Source organism: Crinia signifera, chromosome 8, assembly GCF_055691185.1.
Source record: "Crinia signifera chromosome 8, ASM5569118v1, whole genome shotgun sequence".
NCBI classification, from domain to species: Eukaryota; Metazoa; Chordata; class Amphibia; order Anura; family Myobatrachidae; genus Crinia; species Crinia signifera.
The window spans coordinates 113,581,167-113,600,214 of NC_139224.1; the positions used below are offsets into that span (position 1 = coordinate 113,581,167).

At 44.9% G+C, this 19,048-nt stretch overlaps 2 protein-coding genes across 2 annotated transcripts in view; both read left to right on the forward strand.

Annotated features, from left to right (window-relative positions):
- Positions 1 to 18,711, forward strand: part of LOC146027273 (calcium-activated chloride channel regulator 1-like) — a 51,371-nt gene extending 32,660 nt beyond the window's left edge. The window contains exons 13-15 of the mRNA XM_083158213.1: positions 325 to 561; positions 1,642 to 2,510; positions 18,628 to 18,711. Coding sequence (XP_083014339.1) covers positions 325 to 561; positions 1,642 to 2,510; positions 18,628 to 18,711 — 1,190 coding nt within the window. The remainder of the gene's footprint in view (positions 1 to 324; positions 562 to 1,641; positions 2,511 to 18,627) is intronic.
- A 27-nt stretch (positions 18,712 to 18,738) lies between these two features.
- LOC146027274 (calcium-activated chloride channel regulator 1-like) overlaps positions 18,739 to 19,048 on the forward strand; it is a 57,009-nt gene continuing 56,699 nt past the window's right edge. Inside the window, exon 1 of the mRNA XM_083158214.1 lies at positions 18,739 to 18,903. Within this exon, the coding sequence (XP_083014340.1) occupies positions 18,739 to 18,903 (165 nt within the window). The remainder of the gene's footprint in view (positions 18,904 to 19,048) is intronic.

The following is a 19,048-nucleotide window of genomic DNA, read 5'->3' on the forward strand; positions in this document are numbered from 1 at the left end:
GGTCACTCCATCTTTGGATGTGCAGTTTTATAAAGAATTGTATGAGAGGGGCTCCATCTTTATGTCCACCAAGTAAGTAAATACAAAGGGGGCAGGATTTGTGCTGGCCCCCTACTACTGATAAGCCAGGGACTGCAAGTATGAATACAGGTGCACATAAATGTATTTAAACACACATGTGCTTTTAAGTACTGTACTTAGCATGTAATACTAAACAGTAAACCATGTAATCGTAAACTTTGTGATGCCTTAACAATAAAGGATAATTGAACAATGACAAATAATATACATTATATTATATTACGTGTATTATATTTATTCCAGGTACAATTTCTATGAACCCTCCAAGACCTGTAGATAATGGTGATGATGTTCATGTTACCTTGGGTCAAATACGTAGAATAATTTCAGGAGGCTTTTTTACTGTAAATAATGTGCCAACAAGTCCCCAAAATATCATCTACCGCCCGGCCAAAATAACTGATCTGGAGGCAAAAGCACAAGGGAACTCAATCGTATTGTCTTGGACGGCTACTGGAGATGACCTGGACCAAGGCAGAGGTACTGTACAATCAGCTAAACGGGACAAGAACTGAAGAGTTTGCCTGGAATTAGTGCAGTTTCTGTAAGGTTAGATGGAGTCTGCTTCTGCTAGCTTTAGTAATAAGTGATATTTTTACATATTGGTTATAACACATTTGCCCCTTTACAGTATAAACAGTGGCAGCGAGAGGGAAGGAAGGTGCCCGGGTCTGCGGGAGGGGCCTGGGTCCCACTCCCCCCTCCCTTGTTGCAGGGAGCCAGGCAGTGGGTAGAGAGAGGACAGACTGCCGCAGCAGCACAGGAGCGAGACAGCTGCAGCGGCAGCCTTTCCTGTTTCTACTTCTTGTTTTTCTTTTTTTCACGGGGATGTGGTCACACGCTTGCCCTCCATTTTACCGGGGCTTGGCCGACCTGTTGGCACCACTAAGTATAAATGTGAGTGGTCGCAATGTATGCCACATCATCTGTATGTAGGAATGTTTGTACTGAAATGTTCTGGTCATCTCACTATTGACACGGGGACTGATTCAGCTTTTGTAGTAAGAAAAAAACACAACTGGCAAAAATAAAACCACAGTGCACTGCAGGTGGGGCTGATGTAACATGTGCAGAAATATTTAGATTTGATTAGGTTATAGGTAATCTTTGCAGGGTAAATACTGACTTTGTTTTTAGACTGCAATTTAGATTTCAGTTTGAACACACTTCAACCAAATCTAAATCTCTGCACTTTACATCTGCCCCACCTGCAGTTGCTTGGTTTTGCTTTACTAACAAAACTAAATCAGATCCACGGTATTAATTAAGTAGCATTTTATTGCTGCAATTTCAGAATGTGTGGAAGGATGAAGAATGCTTTTAGCACAGGTTGGCGTCACAAGTGGATAAAAAGACTGTGCTAGAGAAAGAGGAAAGGTTTGAAATAAATAAATGTTTCATTTTTAATGAGAAACATTTCTAAATATTGCAACATATTTTAAGATCAAACATAATTTATAACAGAGATCTCTATTAAAATTTTCACCTATTCGTTTGCGCTTACATGCTCCTAATGCATAAGTGACTCACTGTCTGTGTTTTGCTACTTTGATTTTTCAGTGTCAAGATACGACTTGCGAACGAATAACAATCCAAAAGACCTGAGAGACAACTTTGAAAGCTCAGCTTTAGTTAATATCTCCACCATCACACCACAATTTGCTGGATCCAGGGAAATATTCACATTTGTACCAGGAGATGTAGATTCAGCGAATGAGACTGTTCTTTATTTTGCATTGACTGCCATTGATAAAGACAATCAGCAATCACATATATCCAATATAGCACGTGCTGTACTATCTACTTCTACCATTCCGGTATCTACTAGTGCTACAATAACTGACCGCTATAGTTTACACACTCAAACGTCTGCTCCAACAGCGGAGTACACCATCACACTAGAAGAAAGTACCAGCTCATCAGCCAATAGCAAGTTCCCTTCATCTGATCTTAGTACCACACCAACTGTCATTACAACCCCACCCATAGACAGTCCTTTCCAGCCAACTGACACCAGTTTCTCACCGATGACTTACAGCTCACCACCACGTGAGAGCAGCAACACACCAACTGGAAGCACCCAATCATCCACTAGCAGCACCGGCCTACCTGTTGTCAACACAATGTCATTTACTAGCATAACTACACCACCAAAGGAAATAGTCACACATACTGACCATTCCTTGCCACCTACTGGAACTATGCTGCCACCAAATAACACTTTCACTCTGCTAGTAACTGACTACACCACACCTCTGACAGACAGCCTTGTAACAAACACCAATACACCTCTGATTAGCAGGATCGTTCCACAAGCAACTGAAAGTACACCATTGCCTAACAACATGACTACCAGCCGAACACCAGAAACTAGAACAGCAGCTGGTTCCTCTCCTAACAATATAAATACAACTGTAGTTATAGTAGTGGTGTGTGTCACAGCAGTTCTAATCTGTATAATTATATGTATTACTGTCTATTGTATAAAATTAAGAAGTAGAGGATATTTTGTCACAGTATAAAACTTACAAAAAGTCAATGAATGACAAGTATGTACAGGTGCCATATATTCCCAATAAAGACACTTTACCATATGCAAAGGAACAAAAAATGAAAAGAAAGTTACATTTAAATTAGACAATGTTACTATAGCAATAGGCACCAAAATGTAAGGTTTTTTTTTTTTTTTACATTGATCTTGGGTACAGGGACACCAGCAGACAAATGTAATTGCCTCTGAGTTTGGCACATGTGCGGGACGCCAGCCAAACTCTGACATATTTTTTAAAGGGGAAATCATTTACAAGGCAAAACCATGCCAAAGTGTGTATGCTCTTATATTACATTATGGGGATGAGTCAGACAGAGCAGCAGCTCTGCCATTAGGGGGGAGCAAGGGGACTCTAGTCCTGGGCCCAGACAGAAAGGCGGCCCAGGATTGGAGTCTATCAAGTATAATTTGTTATAAATAACATTCACATTTCCCTTGTAGCAATGTAGAGGTTGAGTAGTGCGGCTGGAGGTCTAATGCACGACGGCGCTTCAATAAGGGGAAGGGGGCCCTGCTTATTTTCTAAGTCCCGGGTCCCACAATTTCTGATGGGAGTCCTGCAGAGCAGCTTCTATATCTACATCTATTAATGGTTGGCTTTACACAAATGCCGCTACAATGCATCTGCGTACGTGCCTGCAACTCTCCCATTATGCGCCTATAAGTTGGATTGTCTGGCCACTATATTTGTAACACATTTCAGACACTGTGCATTAAATCTAGCTCTGCACTCACTATCTGGATTCATATACAATGCAACATACGCCATCGGCAGTGTGCAGGGCTGGACTGCCCAAAGGGCTGAAGGCCTGATGGGATGGTACTGCCACACAGAGGTATGGGCTGGCTGAGCAGAGCAGCCTCACGGCATCCTGCTTGGCTGTCCGGTACCTGGAGACAAGGGCTGGCCGAACAGCCAAACCGCTGATTCCTTTAGAATTGACCCATGAACGCAACACGGGTACCAGCAAGTCTGCCCTGACATCCCATTGCTTGCAGTTAGTTTCACTGTGCAAACAAACACTTTATTAAAACACAAACATGCAATGGTTTCACACTGTTTTAGAACATATTGAGATATATATATATGTATATACACAATACACACTTGTTTATGTTTGAGTTACTAATCTATTATCACCATTTGTAATGGGCCCCATACATCAGCAATCACAATTTATGGATTTCCAGATACAGGGATTTTTTGGCCAGATAAATGGATTTTACAATCTATCTGACTTTGCCCACACATTACATATTTATTTCAGTGATCGGCAGATTTTTCCATCTAAAGATTGCATCTTCATATCTGGAAATTGCCCAATCGATTGCTGTTCAAAATGTAAATAGATGAAGAAGACGAATTGGGAATGCTCACACATATAAAAACGATCCGCAGATAATACCAGATTATTAAACATGTTTAAAAACCTGATTAAGCAATCGATTGGCGATTTTGATTGGGATTGCCAAAAGGGGGAGCCCACACATCTAAAATTAATTGTGGCAATCATCTACATATCTGAAAATTGTCACAATTAATTGCTGATTTATGGGGGCCTTAACCTTATATATCACTGTGATATAATGGCAATGTTTTATTATGTTGTATTTATGTTCTATACCATGTATGGTGCTGCTCTTTTTCTATTCCAATAAACACAATAAAAAAAAAACCAATAAAACACAAACATGCACATTCTGCATACTTCATGGATGTGGTAGGTCCTCTTCTTTCCATAAAGTAATCCAGGGGTTTTGGATAATAAACTGGCCACCCTTTCTCAAAGGGTGTACTATAGCCATCAGGGGCATCACTTGCCCCTCTAGCACTCAGAGATCTGAGGCTTCTGTTTTTCATCACTTCGGGAGTCCGGGAGGTGCGGGCTGCCTCAGCAGTGCTGTGGTTGCAGTGCCGGCTTCTACACAGTGAGACAGCTGTGTGTTTTATGTTTTATGCTGTGTGTTTTATGTTTTACCTATTTTACCCAGGATCCTTATATAATGGAGCACAGTATACCAGCGCATTACAAATAATCCAAATGTATTCAATACTTATAAACCCAGGTTTTTCTATCCTTATAATTAGATTTTTTTTTTTAACAATTAGTTTTCGCTAACACCTTAAATACTTGATGGCTAACCTTGACCCTCCAGCTGTTGTTGAACTACACATCCCAGCCAGCATGCTCTACATCAGATTTAGCATGGCCAAATAGCAAACATGAAGCAGAGCATGCTGGGATATGTAGTTCAACAACATCTACTCATGAGTTTGTATTGCATATAAGGGGAGTTTCCACCAAAGCAAGCTTAATCTATAGATTGTTGCAGAATAACTACAAAAAATTATTGTTGTTTATGTATAGCGCACTGACTAATATTATCATGTAACTTATATTAATATATTCATTTTATTAAAATAATCCTTCAACAAGCTATACAGTATCCAGGGGCGTCAGAACATTTTTATTTGCGGAGGCAGAATATTATTAGAATTTGGTGCCCCCCCTCACCCTTCATTCCAACTGGTCTGTTCTGTTGTCCCGGTGATGCTCCTGATCCTGGATTTTCTCTGTCAAGGTGACAATAGTACCATGGGGGGGAGGGGGAGGGGAGAGCAGTGCCATGGATGAGAAGGACCACCAGGGAGAAGCGGGACGGTACTACAAGGGAGGAGGAGACTATCACCACAGAAGAGGAGAAGGGCGGGGCTATCAGGGAGGAGTAAGCAGCAACACATTATAGGAATGGGCAACACTGAAGAGGTGGTGTAATATGAGGTCTAATAAGTTAAAAGGCTGCACATTACACCTCCTCCAACCTAAGACTTGGGCCTCTCAATTTTTTTGGGGAGGGCAAGCTACCCCTTGTTGTCCAGCACCTATGAAAGTTTCAAAGCATTCATCTGTACTTTGCAGATCCTGAAGCCATTGCTGCGGATTATGGGGGAGATTCTCTAAGAATCTCCGCCCCCCTTCGCCGCCCATCGCATACTTAATTATCGCATATGTTGTAACATATGCGATAATTAAGGCAAAGGACAGCTCTTGCGTTAAGAGCTGTCCTTTGCGGAGGGAGTCGCCGGGTCCCAGCAGGTCCCGGCGGCTCCCCCCTCCCTCACACACCCGGCGCTGCTGCTGCTGCGCCGGGCTCTCCTCCTCCCTGCAGTAGAAGCCCATTGGCTTCTATGGGGCATCGCCAGATTTTTCTGGCGATGCCCCCCGCCGCGTTAACCCGGCGGAGGATGCTTACAGCATCCCAAAATGCGGTAAAAACCCCGATAACGGGGTTTTTACCGCATTTCTTGTTTAGAGAATCTCCCCCTATGAATTAAGCCCATAGTGCCAGACAAACCTTTAGGAGGTGCTTGATGTGCCTCTCAGCACAGAGTAAATCTCCTTAGATTGTTTCCTTGAGTCTTCTTCAATCATCAAGGAGAGATGAGTCACATAATGGTATCGGGAGAATTTTAATCAGGAGTTCAAAACATAAATGTATTCCACTGTTTACTATGTCAGTATAAAATGTCAATTACAATTCTGGATAATTGAGTAACAGCATACAATATGACCATAAATACAATTCTGGATGATTGCACACCAACACAATAAAGTATTTTATTATACTGGAACTGTTTAGTATCTGTGTGGAGATGGGTGTGGTATGTGCCCACGACAGTGGGGATCCCGACAGTCAGTATCCTCATGTGCTCCGACAGGTGGGTGAGCACAAAGAAGCCTCTTGCGGGCTGGCTGCACTCTACGTGCTGCGGGCCTGGTGGCTCGCTACGCTAACCACAGGTTCTATACTCCCTCTATGGGGTCGTGGACCCCCACAAGTGAGAATAACCCCTGTGTGTTGGTATCCCCCCTGTCGGAGCACCGGCAGTCGGGCAGAGGCGTAACTACTTTTTTTGCGCCCCCCCGCCGGACTTTCGGGCGCCCACCCCCCCCCTGAAATATTAACCCCCTCCTTACCCGTCCCCATTGCCGCCGGCGCTTCTGCCTCTAACCCGATATGCAGATCTGTGTCGGGTGACGGGCGGTCCCCCGCTCTGGCTGCAGTGCTAATATAATAACAGACACTCGGAAAATGGCTGCCCCCATACAGCATTATGGGGGCAGCCATTTTCAGAGTGTCTCTTATTATATTAGCACTGCAGCCGGAGCCGGGGACCGCCCGTCACCCGACACAGATCTGCGTGTCGGGTTAGAGGCAGCGGCGCCGGCGGCAATGGGGTAAGGAGGGGGAGGGCAGGAGTCGGGAGCCGGGACCAGGTGGTAACAATAGTCCTGCAGACCCCCCAGGCGCCCACACCTGCCTAGCGCCTCCCCGCCACCGCGGGGGCTGCGGGACTATAGTTACGCCACTGCAGTCGGGATACTGACTGTCGGGCTCCCCAGTGTCGGAGCATCATCCGGCACCTGTGGAGATCACCTAGGTTAAAATGGTTGAATTATGAGTACCCTAGTACGGATCACTGTGTGCAAGCGTTTCTTAATTGTATCATGTCATGATACGAAGCATGATTAGAGTTTTATTGTAAAGTACTATAGGTGATAGTGTGCAAATGTATGGCAGTGAAATGCCGAATACATTTTCAGCTAGTTTTTCTGTAAGTAGTGTGGTTTCTATCCAATCCATCATAAAGAGATAGGATAATCTTGAATGGAACAGACTAAGACTAAGAATGGGTGGGTCTGTGGATATCCATTGTGATAGCATTGTTTATTTGCTCCTATTGCTTTCATTAGTAAAATGCGGCACCTTTAGAGAAACTACCCGAGTTGGTGGGTGAGCGCATATTCCAAAATATCCATTCCATATCTAATTTAAAAGTAATGTTGGTAAAGTTAGTTCTAAAGATCTTTCCAGAATATTTGGATTTTTGGACAGTTCTACAAACAATGTATAATATCTGCATCAGGGGCCTGGCATTTATGGAAATTAGAATCTAAGGAATCGCCAATAATATATTTCAGTTTAGGTGTGTAGTAAGCCCGGTGTAGTATTTTCTGGTGCATTTCCAAATTTCCATATATGATATGGACACAGAGGGTGACATTTAATAGGATGTGATTTTTAGTCACTTTCCAAAATCGCACATTATTGCACTTTTCAAAATCGATTTTTTTATTTTTTTTGCCACAAATTCAAATATTTAATGAGATGTGAGTTCCGGGCAAAAACGTGCAATAAAGTGCGATTTTTAGTCATGAAAATGTGCAATTCTTACCCATGAAAATGTGTGAATTTGAGGACATGTGCAATTTTGTGTTAAAAAATGAAAAAAAAAAAAAATGGCGTGGGGTCCCCTCTCCTGAGCATAACCAGCCCCGGGCTCAGACCGAGTCAGACCTGGTTCCAAAAATACAGGGGACATAAAAACTGGGAGTCACCCATATTTTGGGTGTAAAATTAAGGTGTGTTGAATAAACTTTTACTTTTCTGTGTGTGTGTTTTTTTAACATTCTTTTTACAGGTGGACAACAAGTCCAAGGGGGCCCATTAATACCCTGCATGCTGGGACTTGTGGTTAACCAAGTCCCAGGGGAGGGGAGGCCAACTGGGACTTGTAGTTCACCTGTAAAAAGCAATGGTTTTCTTTGGTGATTTACCCGTCTTAGGCCGGCATCCACAGCCCACAGGCACCGGTGACAGCCCCGGGCTTCAGCCCTGGATGATTTATTTATTAGCGGGTCCCCACTCCCCCAGGTACCCCGTCCAGGGCTGACCAGCCACGGTGAGCATGATACAGCCAAGGGGGACCTTATGTAAAATGTGTCCCCCGGTTGTGGCATGTTTGAGCCTGGTGCTGGTTCCAAAATACGGGGGACCCCCAGTTTTTTTGTCCCCCATATTTTTGGAACCAGGACCGGTCCAAGAGTCTGGGCTGGTTTTAGAAATATGGGGGACCCCTACGTTTTTTGTCCCCTGTATTTTTGGAACCAGGTCCGGCTCAATAAGCCCGGGGCTGGTCATTGGTGTAACTTGTGTAAGGCAGTCCACCCGGCGCACTAACAAACTGACATGCTTCCGCGGTGCTGCCTGCTGCTGCCCGCGTGCTGACTGAGCACCGGAGGAGGTGAGTCAGCCGCGGTGCGGGCCTGGCCATGACAGACAGTCACTGTCAGACAGAGACAAACAAATCCCTAACTTTCCTGTACACAGAGCCAGCTATTGGCTACTGTGTATAGGATTGGCGGGATAATGGGCGGGCAGGCTGTCAGATGGGCTGTCGGATGGGCGGGGGCGGTCTTGGACGGACTCGTCGGACCCCGGGGAAGCAGCTGTGTCTTCTGGTCTCTCTGTCTCTCTCCTGCTTTAGCTTCTCCTATGCGTGTGACATCATCACGTCTGTGAAAACACGCTGGAGAGGAACTGGGAAGCCAGCAGAGAGGGAGGGAGCAGACAGACAGTGTCCCACCCAGTCCATTCCTCACACAGTCACACACTGACTTGTTATTGTTAGAGGTGCATTTTTTTCTATACCAATATAAAGAAATAAAGAAGAGAGTGGAGAGCGCCAGAGGTTTACCAACCACCTTAATGATATGTACAGTGCAAAAAACACAAAATGCAATAAAAAAATTGATTTTTATTAAAAATTAGATGATCATATCAGGATTTCATCTTTTGAATGCAGTTTCAATAACCCGACGCGTTTCGTCTTGAAAAAGACTTCATCAGGGGTTTAATACATGCACAACAAAAGCCAAGGATCAACAAGATTGATCATAAAGCTGAACACACCTGTCCCTTATAGTGGATGTCGGTTTCCAAAAACGGTGAGAGTCTTTATTGTGGTATGGAATCGTTTCCTTAAATGGAACTGTGGCTGAGGGTTAGAATCAATGAAAGTATCGATCCATCTTTAAGTGGGTATAAAATTTGTGGGTGCCCGCTGCTGACAGGGAGTATGTCTGTACGTCGACACACACTGTGTTTTGACAGACAATGGTTCCACTCAGGTGTGTGTAAAATCCAATAGCGACAGATAATCGACAAAGTATAGTATCTGTCACGATGTAAACGCCAGTATCCTGATAGTGAAACCGCCATCCACTATAAGGGACAGGTGTGTTCAGCTTTATGATCAATCTTGTTGATCCTTGGCTTTTGTTGTGCATGTATTAAACCCCTGATGAAGTCTTTTTCAAGACGAAACGCGTCGGGTTATTGAAACTGCATTCAAAAGATGAAATCCTGATATGATCATCTAATTTTTAATAAAAATCAATTTTTTTATTGCATTTTGTGTTTTTTGCACTGTACATATCATTAAGGTGGTTGGTAAACCTCTGGCGCTCTCCACTCTCTTCTTTTTTCCTTTGTCGCATTGCATCTCCCACTAACAGGGGGGATCTGTGGAGTAGCGGCCATACCGTATTGGGCGCTCCTTTGGGTCACTCTTTGCCTTCAATATAAAGAAATATATAAAGAAATATATTTAAAAAAAATATATGTAGACATATATGGGTGACATTTAATGGAATGCGGGATGACATTCTATGGAGTGAGATTTTTTTTTTTGCGATTTTTTTCGCAAAAACGGCCGAAATCGCATGTTTTTCCATTTTCGCATATTTAATGAGCTGCGAAAATGGGAAAAAGGTGCGATTTTGGCCAACAAATTGGACATTCTGGAAATGCGATGGCTGTTTCTCGCAGCACATCGCATCCAGATGTTTTCACATTGAAAAGTATACAAATCGCATATTTAATGGTATGCGATTTGTATAAAGTATGTCTATAATTCGCCCACAAAACAGACCAGGTTCTGATGGGCGAATTAGCCAGAACCCTGCACAGATCATTGAGATCTGTGCATGGTTCTGGTGGAAAAAAAGGGTTAAACAGTTTAAAAAAAACAGCGCAGGGTCCCCCGCCAGAGCATTACCAGCCCCGGGCTCATTGAGCCGGTGCTGGTGACATAAAATCACGGTCCCCGACAAATAGGGGTCCCCTTGATTTAATGAAACCAGCATCAGGCTCAAGGTCCGGCGCTGGTTCCCAAAATACGGGGGACAAAATGACTAGGGGTCCCCCGCATTTCAAGAACCAGCACCAGACCCAACCAGCCAGCAGGGTAATGCCACAGCCGGGGGACACTTATTATATAACGTCCCGCGGCCAAAGCATTATCCCCCTGGCTGGTCAGCATGGGCAGGGGTCCTGGGGAAGTGGGGTCCCCCCCCAGGACTTACCAGCCACTGCTGAAAGTCCGGGGCTGTCCCCGATGCCCCTGTGCGGTGGGCATCGGGCTGATGAAAAGTGTAAAAAAAGAATAAAAACTATTGTCTTATGCTGTAGAACTATGAGTCCCAGCAAGCCTACCCCGCATGCTGGGACTTGGAGAACCACAAGTCCCAGCATGCGGGGCATTAAAGGGCCCGCTGGCACTTGTAGTTCCACAGTACAAGAAATAGTTAAATAAAACACACACTGACACCCAGAAAAATAAACGTTTAATACATCCACAGCCCACACATACTGATACTTACCTACCTTGAGCCCGTGGGTCGGTCCCTGGATCCGGGGTCCGGGGTCCTGGCTCCAGGGCTGAAGAGTCCGGTTTCGGGGCCTTGGTCCTGGTTCCGGGGTTGGTACGGGGTCCGGGGTTCCTGGGCTGAAGATTCCCGGGTCCTGGATCCGTAGTAATCCAAAGGGGTACCTGAGGAAGGAAATCCTACTCACCTGGTCCCCGGCGATGACCCAGGCATCTTCAGCTCCAGACGCGCTGCTCCCGGCTGGTACCCGCTCACGGACTGGAGAGACGCAGAGATTTTCATCTTCCGCGCCTCTCCTCAGACTGATTCTATTGGCCGTCTAGCGGCCAATCAGGAGCCGTCTTAGCCCCGCCAGCCAATCATGGTCCGGGAAAAGCCTGAAGTCCCGGTCTGGGGGCGGAGCTCCGGATGTAAACAAACCCGCCCCCAGACACCGTACTGCATTGCAGAGGGTCCAGAGAAGCCCCGAAGATCAGCGTTGTGAGTATATTTAGCTTTCACAGGTTCCCCACTTTGGATTCTACTGGAGAAGGGGACGGATCTTCTATCAACATAGGTATGTATGGATGTATGGGCTCCGTATGTAATAAAGTTTTACTGTCAGTGTGTGTGTGTTTTTATTAAACTATTTGTACTGCTGGGGCACTACTAGTCCCAGCGGGCCCTTTATTGCCCCGCATGCTGGGACTTGTGGTTCTCCAAGTCCCTGCATGGGGTGCAGGCTTGCTGGGACTCATAGTTCCACAGCAGTATACAATAGTTCTTCTTTTCTTTTACACCAATAATCAACTCGATGCCCACCGCCCAGGGGCATCGAGGACAGCCCCGAGCTTCAGCATGGGCAGGTAAGTTCTGGAGGGGGACCTCTTCTTTGGGGGGATCCCCACTTCTCCAGGACCCCTGCCCATGCTGACCGGTCAGGGGGACAATGCTTTGGCCGGGGGGACTTGTATAAAAAGTCTCCCCCCGGCTGTGGCATTACCCTGCTGGCTGGTTGGGCCCGGTGCTGGTTCTTGAAATACGGGGGACCCCTATTTATTTTGTCCCCCCGTATTTTGGGAACCAGGACCGGCCCTTGAGCCTGGTGCTGGTTTGATAAAATCCAGGGAACCCCAACTTGTTTGTTCCTGTGATTTTATGAAACCAGGACCGGCTCTTTGAGCCCGGGCTGGTTATGCTCAGGAGGGGGGACCCCACGCCGTTTTTTTTTTTCACTTTTTTTTTACACCAAAATCACACATTTCAGAAAATGTGCAGATTTTCATGACTGAAAATCGCACATTTTTATGACTAAAAATCGCACTATATCGCACTTTATCGCACTTTATCGCGCTATTTTGCCGCGAATTTGCATCTCATTAAATATGCGAAAATCGGCCAAATAATGCGAATTTAAAAAGTGCGATATTGTGCGATTTTAAAACATGCCTAAAAATTGGCCCCTATTAAATTTCGCCCATATATATGTGTGTGTGTACATCTCACAGCCTATATGTATGTATATACAGTATAGATATACAGTATATGTGTGTGTGTATAAGTACAAACTTTTTGGCTGGGGGGAGCAAGATTTATAGTTACGCCACTGGGGCTGGTTATGCTCAAGAGGGGGGACCCCATGCCATTTTTTTTAAAAGTTTTACTTTTACACATATTTTAACCTAGAACAATGAACAAATCTCAATGATCTGTGCATGGTTCTGTCAAATTCATCTGTCAGAACCTGGTCTATTTTTTTTTTTAGATTTTTATTAACATTTTCCCGATTTTGCATCTCATTAAATATGCGATTTGTATACTTTATAATGGGAAAACATCTGGATGCGAGTTCCGGCGTTAATTATAATCGCCATTTAAGAATGTGCACATTCGAGGCAAAATGCACATTTTCTGCTGCATTTCGCATCTCATTATGCGATTTTGGAAAAAATACAAAAACTTGCAAAAATATCGCCAATTTTTTTTTTTACATCCTATTAGATGTCACCCTAAGGGTGAAATGTAATAAGGGGAGAGAATCAGAAAGTGAGATATTTGGTAAGAAATTTTTTTTTTTACAGTGGCAATCATTTACACTGCAAAATCAAACTGGTGTTGCAGTGTAAATGATTGCCGCTTTAAAAATAAAAATTGAAGACTTCTGATTTTTTTACCTTATTACATTTAACCTTAGATATTTATTCATATTAACATAAGACTTCAAGAGGTACTCTTTACCTATCACGGCGCCCATCGCGGGTACATTTATGTCTGGCCGCGACGCGACCGACGCGATGCCCGCGATTTCCCATTGAAACCCATGTTAAACATGGAAATCGCGTCGGTCGCGTCGCGGCCGGCCATAAATGTACACACGATGGCCGCGACGCGATGCCCACGATTTGCCATAGGAATCAATGTTAAAAGGCCCGATGGACACGATTTTCATGTTAAATGGCTGAATGGACCCGATTTTACCATAGCAAACAATGTTAAATGGGCCTTAGAGCCCAAATACTTACCCTGAACTCTGAAATGGCCCCCCCAATTGTTTACGCCACCCCACGATCAACGTCAACCCGAAGCGTGGCGAGCGCAGCGAGCCCGCGAGGGGCGGCGGTACGCGTCCTCCGACCTTTTCATACCCCCACTATCCACGTAGTTGAGAATAGAATAGTGTGGCGAGCGCAGCGAGCCACCGAGCCCGAAGCGTGGCGAGCGCAGCGAGCCCCGCGAGGGGACGCGGATACCTTCACAGCTATACGCGTCCCCTCGCGGGCTTCACAGGTATCCGCGTCCCCTCGCGGGGCTCGCTGCGCTCGCCACGCTTCGGGCTCGCTGCGCTCGCCACACTATTCTATTCTCAACTCCACGCCGACGTGGATAGTGGGGGTATGAAAAAGTCGGAGGACGCGTACCGCCGCCCCTCGCGGGCTCGCTGCGCTCGCCACGCTTCGGGTTGACGTTGATCGTGGGGTGGCGTAAACAATTGGGGGGGCCATTTCAGAGTTCAGGGTAAGTATTTGGGCTCTAAGGCCCATTTAACATTGTTTCCTATGGTAAAATCGGGTCCATTCAGCCATTTAACATGAAAATCGTGTCCATCGGGCCTTTTAACATTGATTCCTATGGCAAATCGTGGGCATCGCGTCGCGGCCATCGTGTGCACATTTATGGCCGACGCGACCGGCGCGATGTCCATGTTTAACATGGTTTTCAATGGGAAATCGTGGACATCGCGTCGGTCGCGTCCGGGCATCTTTAGCCCGCATACGACGCGACCGACACGATTTTTTACCTCACGATGCTAGGTAAAGAGTACCCTTCAAGATACTGCTTTTGGAGTAAATATGGGAGCAAATATTTCGAGAGTTTACGGCGCAGTGTATTGCCTAAACTGCAAGATATATCAGTTGATGGTAAAGCTCGTAACATTCTTTGGGCGTAACTGAAATAATTGTTGTTAAACAACTTAACTGTCTTGGTTGCATGAGATACGCCAAGGGCCAGATAAGCTTTCCGTGACATGGTCACTTTCCTTTTGACCATGCCAACATCCTCTCTGTGCCATTGCCTGGTCCCAGTACCTGACCAACAATATCACTTTCAAATTTGTTTCTGAATACCATGCAAATTACATTCTGTAGTGCATTGCTGCTTATTCAATTTACATTTCAGTAATGAGAGAGAGGAACTCTTCACTGTTTTCTCCACACTGAGGGCCGGATTCAGCTGTTAGCAAAGCAAAAAAATAACACAACTGGGCAAAACCAAACTACACTAACATGTGCAGAGAGATTTAGGTGGGGTGAGCTCAACTGAAATCTAAATGACAGTGTAAGAGTAAAGCAGCCAGTATTTGTCCTATGCAGACAAAATGTAACCCACCAAAATATCTCTGCACATGTAACATCAGCCCCACCAGCAGTGCAGCATGGTTTTGCCCAGTTGTGTGCTTTTTTGATTTCCTAACAATGCTGAATAAGGCCCTGAGTGCAGAGATCATCAAGGGGACTGATGATCATCCCCCTTGGGGACCTGCTCTTCTGCACTCTGCATTAGGGGGAGGAGAAATTCCCCTGGGGGACGATGACACTATTGCCACTGGAGAATCTACGGCTTTGTCAAGGTCGCTTGCAGCACCCCCCTTCTTCCCACCCCGCAATGGATCCAAAGGATTTAAGATCAGCCATTTGTAGCTCATGTTTTCAAGAAAGGTGCTCCCAGTGAGTCACTTTCGGCTTGCCGGAAGCAGATAATCTAGGGCCAAGAGTCATTGAGTTATTGTTCGCCACATCATCATGGAGACGTATGGTCACCCCCCTTAGGGACTGCAGTCAAGCAGTTTTAAGTGCACTCGATGGGGGAGGGGTTAACAGGTTGCATCTGTTGCATTCACTCCGGTGAAAGCCTCCACTGACAATGGCTGTCACCGCTTCAGTGGTGCTCTGTTACACAATCGCCTGATGGTCTAGTGTGTAGAGCAGCGCAATGGGCAACCACTCCACCAACACCACTCTCCATAAAAAAAAAGTGACATCAACAGTCAAATAATTTAGTCTGGCAGGGACAGTATAGTTCTACATAAAGTTAAGGCGGAATGGCAGTATCTCAGGGTTTAGAGCAGCAGCAGGACTGATTAAATCCAGTGCAAGTTTTTCCTAAGATCTGATGTGTATAATTGTTTGGCTGATTAACAACACCTGTGGTTTGCTGTTAAATATGTTCAGGGCAGAGGGGCTCAGGGTTCTCAAAGCCAGTAAGCAGCTGGGCAATAAGCTTGGGGTGTGGGGACTATGCTAGGGACCTCTGGATTGTTGTACCCAGCTGTGAAGCCAGCTATAATGTGACTTGCTAAGCTGCAATCACCTGTATCCTGTCTACCTGCTGGAAATAAAGAAGATGGTTTAAGATGGTGTATTTTCTATCCAGTTCTATCCTTTTCACAATACATTTCTTGAACATTGTGAGATTACCAACACCCTAAACTCCAGCTGCAAACAAGTGTGAGCTTTTACCATGACACTGCTGCCTGGGACCAACCTTTGGTGGGCCTGTAGTCTCTCCAGCCAATCACTGCAAATAGTCTTTCCATCCAGTCGCAGCCTGCAATGTCTCCCTCCTTTTATCTGGGTCTGCTAGCAGAGTGCGGGACTCTATTTGATTCTGCCAGGTCACCAGCAGTGCCTCTACATCCCTTTCAAGCCAGCAGCCCTGACTGTCCCCGCAGCAGAGCAATAGGAGGATAGCAGTATCCCAGATGTTGCTTTTGAGGTGACCCAGTCGGGGGATCCCTGCAGAAAACAGTAGGCAAATAAAGTGCCCAGTTCTAGCCATTAACCCCATTCTTTCATTAACTGCTATCTCCACCTTCTCCAGCATTGCCTGCCCCTAACTTCCTGTTTGCCCCCCTCCCTTCCCTTCCCATAGTACTGCCGTTCCTTATCTCCCTTCTTGCTCCAACTGCTATCTTTCCGTGCCCACAGCCATGTCTGCATCTAACTCGTCCCAGTACTGCCTCAGTTCTATCTACCCTTACCACCTTCCTACCCCTAGCACTGCCCATAGTATTGCCTGTCCTTAACCTCCTCCATGCTCCACTGCTGCCCAATCCTGGCACCCATTGAACCCCTCCTCTATTCATAGCATTCTTCCCTGGGGGAGATAGATGTAAAGCTGGCTATACATCAGAAAGATCGATCTTAAGATCGATTGCGCTCATGATTGTGTACAATTTCCCTTGAAATCCCCGGCAGTCCTTGGTGGTTTTTGGACACACAATCTACACACAATCCATCTTACAATCAGTCATACAATCCATCTGCTGTATGATTGTGTATACAAGATGTGCACACAATCTGCATACAATCCATCATACAATCAGTCATACAATCCATCTGATGATGGATTGTATGATTTGTGTACACAAGATGTGCGCACAATCTGCATACAATCCATCTTACAATCAATTGAGATTGTATGATTGGGTACAATATCTTTCTGATGTATGGCCACCTTTAGAGAGATTTGGAGGGAGTATGTGTACAAGTGAGGGAGATGAGGGGTGAGTACAGGTATTGCAGAGACCAAGAGAGGGAACAGAGATGATAGACAGAGGTGAAAGGGTAGAAAAGGGAAGAGAAACAGATGTGGAAAGAAGTTATGTAGTTGAGAGAGGCTGACAGAAGGGGAGAGAGCAGAGATGGTAAGATCAGTACTTGGACATGGCAACTGATGATAGCATTTTAGTGGTAGTGGGGGCAGTGACATGAGACCAGAGTGACACGGAGAGCATGAGGATGGTGAGGCAATGACACGGCATGAGGCTCCAGAGACTATGGGCGGTATTCAATGAGCCTGATTCACCAGGTTTTTATGGCGAATTTGTGCTGTTTGGCGAATTTCTGACTAAAACGGTGAATCACCCTATTCAATGAGCAGATGGCGAATACATTTGAAGGTTTTTTTCACCATGATTCACCGAGTAGCAATCGCTATCTTTTTATGGTGAAGTGGAATGTGAACTTTTAAAATAAAGTGTTTTGTTTTTTACATTTGGTGTAAAAAAATCAGGACTTTTCTTCTGAGGAGGGGCATGCTATTTTTATTCATGTGCTGTAAGCACATGAATATATATTTAATTTTAAAAATAATATATTTTTTTTTTTTTACACAGCAGCCAGCAAGTGGCGCCAGAGCGGAGCCGCTCATTACATATTCATATATTCACTGCACGATCATTACGATCCTGTGTAGTGAATATACGCTCGCCTGCTGGCACCCCCGGGGGGGGCAGCCTGTGCTGCCTGGCACCCGGGGAGCACACCTAACCCCCCACAAAGGTCTGGGCTAGGCAGAGAGACTACCATCTCTCTGCCTGGCACCATCCTGAGGCTCCCTGCGGCAATCGCCGCAGGAGCTCATATTCGCCAGTCAGGGGCTCGCTGCCCCTGACTCGTTGAATACCGGAGCCCGCCGGCTCCGGAACCTGGCGAATGTGCAGCGAATCCAAAAAAGGATTCGCTGCACCTCGCAGGTATTCACATTGAATACCGCCCTATGTGGGATATAATTGAATAGACTGGGAAGATATGGGACTGTGGGGGAAATTTACTAAGATGTGTATTGTACTTCAAATGTGATGTTGCTATGGGCAACCAATCAGATCCTGTTTACTATCTTCTAGAGGGTGCTAAATAAATAAGAAGTAGATTCTGATTGGTGGCCCATAGCAACATCACATGTGAAGTAGAATACACATCTTAGTAAATTTCCCCCTGTATCTCAACCAATATTAGTAGTGACCATGAAAATGACAGGTCAAACACTATAATTATAATATTTATTATTGTACAGTATTATTACAGAGTTTGTGGGGGGGAAAAGATTATAAAGCACAATAAGGAAGATCTAAAAAAAAAACTTTTTATTTTGTCATAACATCAATGACGCACCCCTGATTACTGTATTGTAAATGATATCTGTTTTTTGCTTACGTTTCAGAAACAAAGTCCACATATTTATTCTGATAAGGAATTTATTCCAAGATATATAACTGCTTATAATGTTTCCCAACTCTTACAATGAGTAATAACAAGAGAGAGAGAATACCAAATGGCAGCTGTACTAAGGAACATCTTTGCGTTAGTTTTGGTTTTCCATGTTCTCACAATAAGTAAGAGTTCTATAGTAACGCTTAATGATGGAGGGTATGAGGATATTGTTATTGCAATTAATCCTCGTATAGCGGAAGACCTAAATCTTATTGAGAAAATTAAGGTAAGGCTAACTTTTTGTGTAAATGTTTGTCGTGCTTGACGGACTTATAATGGAAAGATTTATCTTTGTTTTCTTTCTAAAATCATAAGAGCGTAAGGTCAGTATCTTAAGAAAGAATTAGCAACTTTTTTTGTACTATCGTCTT